General features: G+C 41.2%; 1 protein-coding gene across 7 annotated transcripts in view; it reads left to right on the forward strand.

Annotated features, from left to right (window-relative positions):
* The window catches only part of KLRG1 (killer cell lectin like receptor G1), a 45013-nt gene extending 36299 nt beyond the window's left edge, over positions 1-8714 (forward strand). For all 7 annotated transcript variants that reach the window (XM_031041105.2, XM_031041103.2, XM_081821169.1 and 4 more), the window contains 2 exons: positions 7167-7267; positions 7608-8714. In XM_031041105.2, coding sequence (XP_030896965.1) covers positions 7167-7267; positions 7608-7719 — 213 coding nt within the window. In that variant the 3' untranslated portion in view covers positions 7720-8714. The remainder of the gene's footprint in view (positions 1-7166; positions 7268-7607) is intronic.
* Positions 8715-9531: the final 817 nt, after the last annotated feature.

Genomic DNA, 9531 nt, shown 5'->3' on the forward strand with positions numbered 1-9531 from the left:
CCACCCCCCACTCCAGCAACCCTCAGTTTGTTTCCTGCGATTAAGAATTCCTCATATCAGTGAGGTCATATGATACATATCTTTCTCTGTTTGACTTATTTCACTCAACATAATACCCTCCAGTTCCATCCACGTCGTTGCAAATGGCAAGATCTCATTCCTTTTGATGGCTGCATAATATTCCATTGTATATATATACCACATCTTCTTTATCCATTCATCTGTCGATGGACATCTTGGCTCTTTCCACAGTTTGGCTATTGTGGACATTTAAGCAAGTACTTTTAAAACTTCTTGGAGAACTTCACGTCAAGAATAATGGCTTAAATTGTATTTTTAAGTTGGTTAATAATTATGTGTGTGAGGCTATATTAATATTTTGTTGCTCATGGCGCTAGAATTGCTAAATTGGTTGTAGATCTGTGTATTAAGCTTAACGTGTAGACTCATTCCAAAAAAAATTGTTTATTTGACAGAGAGAGATAGCGAGAGCAGGAACACAAGCAGGGGGAATGGGAGAGGGAGAAGCAGGCTTCCCGGTGAGCAGGGAGCCTGATGTGGAACTCGATCCCAGGACCCTGGGATCATGACCTGAGCCGAAGGCAGCCGCTTAACAACTGAGCCACCCAGGCGCCCAGTATTAACTCTTTAAATGTCTGGTAGAATTCCCCTGGGAAGCCATCTGGCCCTGGACTTTTGTCTGTTGGGAGATTTTTTATTACTGATTCAATTTCTTTGCTGGTTATGGTTCTATTCAAATTTGCTATTTCTTCCTGTTTCAGTTTTGGTAGTTTATACGTTTCTAGGAATTTATCCATTTCTTCCAGATTGCCCAGTTTGTTGGCATATAGCTTTTCATAATATCCTCTTATAATTGTTTGTATTTCTGTGGTGTTGGTTGTGATCTCTCCTCTTTCACTCATGATTTTATTTATTTGGGTCCTTTCTCTTTTCTTTCCTTTTATGAACGTCTTTGCTGCATCCCAGAGGTTTTGGACTGTTGTATTTTCATTTTCGTTTGCTTCCATGTATTTTTTTTTTATTTCTTCTTTAATTTCCTGGTTAACCCATTCATTCTTTAGTAGGATATTCTTTTTTTTTTTTTTTTTAAAGATTTTATTTATTTATTTGACAGAGAGAGACACAGCGAGAGAGGGAACATAAGCAGGGGGAGTGGGGGAGGGAGAAGCAGGCTTCCCGCCGAGCAGGGAGCCCGATGTGGGACTCGATCCCAGGTCCCTGGGATCATGACCTGAGCCGAAGGCAGACGCTTAACGACTGAGCCACCCAGGCGCCCTTTAGTAGGATATTCTTTAACCTCCATATATTTGTGGTCTTTCCAAATTTTTTCTTGTGGTTGACTTCAGGTTTTATAGTGTTGTGGTCTGACAATATGCATGGTACAATCTCAGTCTTTTTGTAGTTGCTGAGGGCTGATTTGTGACCCAGTATGTGATCTCTTCTGGAGAATGTTCCATATGCATTAAAAAAAAAAATTGTATTCCGCTCCTTTAGGATAAAATGTTGTGAATGTCTGTTAAGTCTGTCCAGTCCATTGTGTCATTCAAAGCCATTGTTTCCTTGTTGATCTTCTGCTTAGATGATCTGTCCATTGCTGTAAGTGGGTTGTTAAAGTCCCCTTCTATAATTGTATTATTATCAACGAGTTTCTTTAAAAAAAATTTTTTTTTTTTATTTGAGAAAGAGAGAGAGAGCGCGAGCGAGTGCACAAGCAGGGGGAAGGGCAGAAGGAGAGGGAGAGGGAGAGTCAGAGTCCCTGCTGAGCAGGGAGCCCAACGCAGGACTTTCCCAGGACCCTGGGATCATGACCCGAGCTGAAGGCAGACACTTAACTGATTGAGCACCTAGATGCCCCATCAGTGAGTTTCTTTATGTTTGTTATTAATTGATTTATATATTTGGGTTCTCCCAAGTTGGGGGCATAAATATTTATAATTGTTAGATCTTCTTGTTGGATAGAGCCCTTAATTATGATATAATTCTCTTGTTATATTCTTTGCTTTAAAATCTAGTTTGTCTGATATAAGTATGGCTACTCTGGCTTTCTTTTGATTTCCATTAGCACGATAGATGGTTTTCCATGCCTGTACTTGCAATCTGGAGGTGTCTTTAAGTCTAAAATGAGTCTTTTGTAAGCAACATATAGATGGGTCTTATTTTTTTAATCCATTCTCATACCCTGTATCTTTTCATTGGAGCATTTAGTCCATTTGCATTCAGAGTAATTATGATAGATAAGAATTTAGTGCCATTGTATTACCTGTAAAGTTGCTGTTTCTGGAAATTTTCTCTGTTCCTTTCTAGTCTTTGTTGCTTTTAGTCTTTCTTTCCCACTTAAAGTGTCCCCTTTAATATTTCTTACAGGGCTGGTTTAGTGGTCATGAACTCTTTTAGCTTTTGTTTGTCTGGGAAACTCTTTATCTCTCCTTTTATTCAGAATGACAGCCTCACTGGATAAAGTATTCTTGGCTGCATATTTTTCCCATTCAACATGTTGAATGCCACTCTCTTGTGGCCGGCCAGGTTTCTGTGGAGAGAGCTACTGCTAACCTAATTTATCTTCCCTTGTAGGTTAGGGATTTCTTTTCTCTTGCTGCTTTCAGGATTCTTTCCTTATCTCTATATTTTGCGAATTTAACTATGATATGTCTTGGTGTTGGCCAGCTTTTGTTGAATTTGATGGGAGTTCTCTGTTCTTCCTGGATTTGGATGACTGTTTCCTTCCCCAGATTAGGGAAGTTCTCAGTTATAATTTGCTCAAATAAACTTTCTGCCCCCTTTTCCCTCTCTTCTTCTTCTGGGATTCCTATGATATGAATTTTATTATGCTTTATGGAGTCACTGAGTTCCCTAAGTTTACATTCATGACCCAGTACTTTTCTTTTCCTCTTCTCTTCAGCTTCATTATTTTCCATAATTATATCTTCTGTATCACTGATTCGTTCTTCTGCTTTGTCCATCCTTGTTGTCATTTCATCCAGTTGGTTCTACATCTCAGTTATAGCATTTTTAATTTTTAATTTTTAAAAATACTTTATTTATTTATTTGAAAGAGAGAGAGAGAGACAGAGAGAGAGCACACACAAGTATGGGGAGTGGCAGACAGAGGGAGAGGGAGAAGCAGGCTCCCTGCTCAGCATGTGGGGCTTGATCCCAGGACCCTGGGGTCATGAACTGAGCTGAAGGCAGATGCTTAACCAACTGGGCCATCCAGGCACCCCTCAGTTATAGCATTTTTTATTTCAGCCTGACAAGTTTTTAGTTCTTTTACCTCTGCAGGAAAGAATCTCTAGTGTCTTCTATGCTTTTCTCAAGCCCAGCTAGTATCCTTATGATTGTTGTTTTAAGTTCTAGTTCAGGCATATTACTCATCTGTTTTGATTAGTTCTCTGGTCATCACTTCTTCCTGTTCTTTCTTTTAGGGTGAATTCCCCTATTGTCATTTTGGGTAGGTCAATGTTTTTGTGTGTGTGTGTGTTAGGAAAGCCTGTTACGTTTCCCGCTCCTGAGAGTAATAGCTATATTAAGAAGAGGTCCTATACTATCCAGTGCCTGGTGCTTTAGGACGTGTTTCAGAGTGTGCACTGTGCTGTTGTGTTTTGGCTGCTCTATCCCTCAAGTCAGTCCTCTGCAGAGTTTCTCTTTGCCTGCAGTGGGGAGTGTTTGGATTTTGTCCACAGTGTGGCAAGTTTTAACTAGGTGTGTTTTGGTCTGCTTGTTAAGAGGCTAGATCCTATTTCCCCTCCTGTTGAAGCTTTGCAGCACTCTATGGTCAGTAGACTTGGTGTGTGTGAAGGATTTGTGCTGGTCTTCTGGGGGAGGAGCCTGCTCTGCTGGTTGTCAAGCTGACTTGCCCTAGTAAAAGGTGCACCTATAGGGTACGGGGGGTGGGCCCTGCCACTGTTTAGGAAGCCCTCACAGAAGAGCAGTCTCCCCTCTTGTGTTCCTGGCTTCCATCAGACCCTGCCCTCATGCTGTCTGTGGCTGAGCCATCTGCCCACCGCATGGCACAGTACTCCTGTGTTTTCAAACTCTCAGGCTCCCGGCTGGGTTTCAAAACTCCAAATTTTAGAGACCCAGAGCAGTGCAGCATGGTGACAATCCTCTGGGGGAGGTCTTGCCATGCTGCAGTTGGTGCCCATTAGTCCCAGAAAAGCAGTGACGTGATTGCACAGCGGCTTGGAGTTTATGGTAGAGTGCAGCAAAAACTAGCACCAGGGTTTGCTGCTCTCAGCAGGTGTCTCTGTTCCTGTGCTAATGACCGGGGCAGCACACTGGTGCCCACCAGCTCTTTTATCCCCCGAGGGGCCATGCCACCTCTCCCAAATGTACTCCAAGAAGGGGAACTCTCTCTTCCAGCGCAACCCAGGGGATCCTCAAACTATGCTGTCCGGTCCCAGGTCTCTGCCTTCCTTCCTCATAGAAGCACTGCTATGGCTGCCAGCCTCCACCAGGCGGTGGCTAATGGACTTCTGAAGCTTCAGACTTTGGGCTCCCCTGCTTGTAAAAACTTGTGATAATCAGCCGCTCTAGTTTTCCTAGTCAGTGGTTTTGGGGAAGTGTTTCTCTTGTGGTCTCTCTCTCTCTCTCTCCCTCTCTCTTTCTCCTCTTTCCAAGATCAAAACTGCCTCCCCTCCGCAGCACCTGTGTTTCTTTTCTCCCCAGAATCATGTCTGGGCACTTCCTATCTTCCCTGATGTGGCTTCTTTTCGCCCTCTAGTTCTGCAGTTTGTACTCTGCCATGTGAGGTCTTCCTCACCCAGCCCAGGTTTTAGGATATCTGACCTTGGGTATAATGAGAAACACATGTGATGTATTTGCTTTAGTAGACATCCTTATTCATACATCAGCCTGTTCTGTGGCAAAACTGGGACCCCAAGAAAGTAAATAATACTGGAATCTAATGTTATAATATAAGCTTAAGCTGTCTTCTTGGCGTGTTTCATCAAAGAGAATGTGGTTTCTTAGCTAAATGTGCATGTTTCTTGGCACATCCTAGGAGTCTCATGATTTTTTTCAGGGCTAGATAAAGCATAATGTATTTTACTTTATTGTTTAAGTAATGTGTACACCCAACATGGGACTCAAACTTACAACCCCAAGATCAAGGGTCTCATGCTCTACCAACTGAGCCAGCCAGGTGCCCTGAGAAAGCATAGTTTAAAGAGAGTTGGGTTGCAGAGAGATGGACTATCTCAGTAGAGGACATGCTAAGGCCTTGGGTACTAGGGCAAGACCTTGGGTTCTAGTCCAAGTCCTACCACTAAATTGCTGTGGAATAACATACGTCACTGCTCTTTTTTGAGTTTCTATTCCTCCAAATGGAAGAAGTCTACAGAGTGAGGAGAGAGATCAAAGCAAGTTCACTGAATTTGAGAATATGATGCTCTCGTGATGACCACTGCCAGATGAAATGGCTGGTTATCTCAAAGCATTAATGTAGGAAGCAGGCTTGAGACAAATGGTCAGGAAGTACGTGATCACAGGGACAAGTTATGGCCTTTTTCTTTAACATCTATCAGGTTAAACTCTAACTCAGAGAAAACCAAACCAACCAAGCAACCAAACAAAATCATTAACACACAAGATTCCTGGGAACAAAATAAAAGGAATGGAGATATAATTTGCATGCTTTCTTATTAGTTTTCCATTTTTTTTCCACAAGGGATTTGCAGTGACTTTGAGGATTAAGAATAAGAAGTAGAGTATCGAGAAGATGCCAAGCAATGATCTCATTAATTATACAGACAGTATTTGCGGGACACACAGAGACATCAGTTATCAAATGTTCACAAATGCCAGTGCACATGTGTATACTTGCTCACCACTTGTAACCCAGGGACTTTGCTGTTAAGACACATAGGAATACCTCTAAATATTCATTCACACTCTAAAATATACACAAACTGAGCCTCTTATTTTATATGCAACTGTTTCCCATCAATATGTTGGTCTTCAGACTTATAATTTTATCCTTCTTGCTCATGAAAAAACACATTACTTGTTAACGTTAACGTCACATTAAAAATGCAGCATCACAAGAAAAGTCTCTGTAACAAAAGCAATTTTCAAAGCTGAGGTGATATTTATTGTAAAGTCTGTTCATTACACTAACACCAAATCCTACAACAGAATTAATCTTCTGCGATTTAGCCTTTATTTTATTCCACTTATAGAGGCAATTACCTTAGAGTATAAACTTCTTCGTTTGAATGTCAGACTCTGCAGAGCGAAGAATCTGTTATCTCTGTTCTAGTGGTAGCGTGGGACCTATGCGTGCAGCCAACTTAACTTTGTCTTACGTTTGTTTCCTTAAGAACTGTTTTTATTTTGTCATATGCAAGATTGATGAGAACTTGAAAAATGGGTGTGTAGTGGGGAAAAAACAAGTATATTGCTACAGGCTTAATAATAACTTATATATTAAATGATAATGAGAAAGACGACTGCTCCCATAGTGGTATTTAGCTTTTCTTCTGTAAAAGTTATTTGAATAACTTCAGTCTAATCAAGGAGGAAGTTATAGTGGAAGGCAGAGTGTAGTATTTATCTTATCTTTCATGCTATAGAATGCAATCATACACATAAAGTTCAATTCTAGGAAATGTTCCACTCTGCAGTGCATCTCTAGAATTAGAGTTTAAAAGAGAGATTAGTTATTTGGACTAGGTGGTGGTTTTAATCAGCTTGAACTGCTAACCGAAGTATCACTGGGTGGCTTAAACCACAGACATTTGTGTCTCACAGTTCTGGAGGCTGGGAAGTCCAAGATTGAGGTGTTGACAGGTTTGGTTTCTGATGAGAACCTTCTTTGTGGCTTGCAGACAGCTGCCCTCTGATTGTGTCCTCTCCTGATAGAGGGAGATTGAACTGGGGTCTCTTCTTCTTATAAGGACACTAATCCCACCATTAGTGAGGGCCTCATGACCTTGTCTAGACCTAATTACCTTCGAAAGGCTGTACCCCCAGGTACCATCACATTAGAGGTTAGAGCTTCAATATATGAATTTTGGGGAGACATAAACATTTGGTCCATAATAATGGTAATGAGAGGGGATGTAAGGAATTTGATCAGGACACTGAATCTCTTCTTCAGTTTCCTGCATTTTCTTACTTTTTTCCATCATCTTCAATCTCTCCCTTAGAGACTGCTTCAAAATTTCCTCAAAAAGGACTTTTACTGGATTGGTCTGAGGAACGATTTTGGCTGGAGGTGGGAAGATGGATCAGCCCTAAACATCTCAAGGTAAGGGGGTTCAAAGCAATGGGAAAAAAAGTGAAAAGGGGAAGAGAAATTATGTGACTGGGGAAATAGATCAAGGATAACAGATGGAGAGGAGAGGAAAGGGTAAGGAAAGGAACTAGGGAGCAGGAGAGGAAATGAATGGTGGATGAGAGCAAAAAAAAAAAAAAAAAAGACATTTTAAAGAGAGACTAGTGAACAATTTGTATTCTGCTGTTTTGGGAGCTGAGAGAAGTGGGGCCTGAATTGGGAGAAAGAACTGCCCAGTTTTTATCCCTTCATGCCTTGCAGCTCCTTTGCTCTCATGTTACCCTAAGTGATTGACTTTTCTGATTTCTTACAGGATTCTTTCAAACAACTTGATACAGAAGTGTGGTACCATCAGCAAAGATGGTCTCCAAGCCTCTAGCTGTGGAGTTCTTTTACAGTGGGTCTGTAAGAAGGTCAGACTTTGAGGGGTCAGATCTGTCATATGGCTTCCTAGTAAGAAGGAGCAGGCCTCTGGGGCTGGGATGGACATGAGTGTGAATACTGAACCTTCTAGGACATGGCATTTGATGCAAGACTCTGGACTCTCTGAGAACATTTAGATATTATCTTAACAATTTAAAGATCAGATCTAGGAACATTTGGGAAATAAACATTTTTTGTAGTACTTCTCACTCTAGTGACTGATGCTGCCTCCTTCATCCCCATTCCCACCATCTCTGTCAAAAAATGTACCTTTCCTCTATGTTATGATCCAAACTGATCTGACAAAATCCGTGCAGGTGGATACTATTGCTCATGTGTTATAGGGGTTTGATGTGTGCTAGTGGGTTGGCATGTTACTTATTCCTCATACTATATTGTTATATATTATAAAGGGCCCTTCACAGATAAAGCTGTATTCTAAAGGATAATGCTAATAGTGAGAATGTAAGTTGTAGTAAGTGGATGAGAACAGGGTAGTGCTTTCTGCTTCTCAGCTCTTCACTTAGAGACCTGGCCTTGGCTGAATTTAATTTTTCTGGGTGTGCATAGATGTGGTTGAATAAACTGATATATGATCATAGCTTTTCCATGTTGTGAATGTGTGATTTGCAGGTTAATTTCACAGTAGTTGTCAATCTGAAGAAAGTTTACAGAAGCCGTTTACATGCTTGATTCCCAAATTATTTTAGGCATGAATGCCTCAAAAATGAGAAAAACTCGATTATTTCTCTTAAGTAGGGTTTGGAGATAGAGCAGGAGAGAAGGTGCTGTTTAAAAGATATAGGAGGGAGTACTGAAGGGGACCACCATTCTGTACTGTTATGACGCTGGATTATAATCTCTTATCTTTCTCTCATAGATTTTTTTAGGAACATGAACTGTATCTTATCCACCATTGTATCCCTCACACCTAAAATAGTGCTTGTATCAGTGAATATTAAATAAATGAATGGATGAATAAAAAATTTAAAAATTCTGACTCTAGTTTTTTCTGTTAGCCCATGAGTTAATTAGAGGAATTAAGGGCAAGAAACACAGTATTTTCTAATCCTCCCTAACCCTACCTATGTGTGCATTCAGTAGCTGCCTCTAAAGAGGCAATGAACCAGTTTCGTCTAGATGTAATGTTCACAGAAGTGGTGGAAACAAACTCCCATCTCCTTATGATCTCTTACCTTTGGCTCTGGGGTGGGAGGGTGTCTCTTGATTACGAATGTGATGGTAGCGACTCCCGCTTGGTTAAGGATGTAATGATAATGACTCCACTTGGGCCATGGCCATGGCTGCTGCAGGGCGCACAATCTCATTTACTCACTCAAAGAGAAACAGGAGGACGGTATGCTCCTGAGCTCTCCCCTGAGCAGGCAGCTCTTCTCTGCAACAAAGGTTCGGTCTTTTTGCAAGGATTTCTCACCACCTCTCATCAGGATTGGATCTAGTTCTTCACTGCTCTTTCTCCCTTTAGGATGTTACATTAGAAATCACTTATCTCCTAGTTAATTATTTATCCTCTAAACTTACTCATTAGGGGCCAGGGTCAGTTACTAACTCAATTCTTCTACTTTGCCTAGTGAAATAAAGTTTGAGTTTATTTTTGTGTCTGGTGCAAGAAAATGGTCTACTTTCATTCTTTTGCATTATTATTATTATTATTTTTAAAGATTTTATTTATTTGACAGAGAGCGAGACAGGGAGAGCAGGAACACAAGCAGGGGGAGTGGGAGAGGGAGAAGCGGGCTCCCGGCGGAGCAGGGAGCCCGATGTGGGGTTCGATCCCAGGACCCTGCGATCAT

Source organism: Leptonychotes weddellii, chromosome 5 (genome assembly GCF_054177405.1).
Source record: "Leptonychotes weddellii isolate Sample4059 chromosome 5, ASM5417740v2, whole genome shotgun sequence".
Taxonomy (NCBI): Eukaryota; Metazoa; Chordata; class Mammalia; order Carnivora; family Phocidae; genus Leptonychotes; species Leptonychotes weddellii.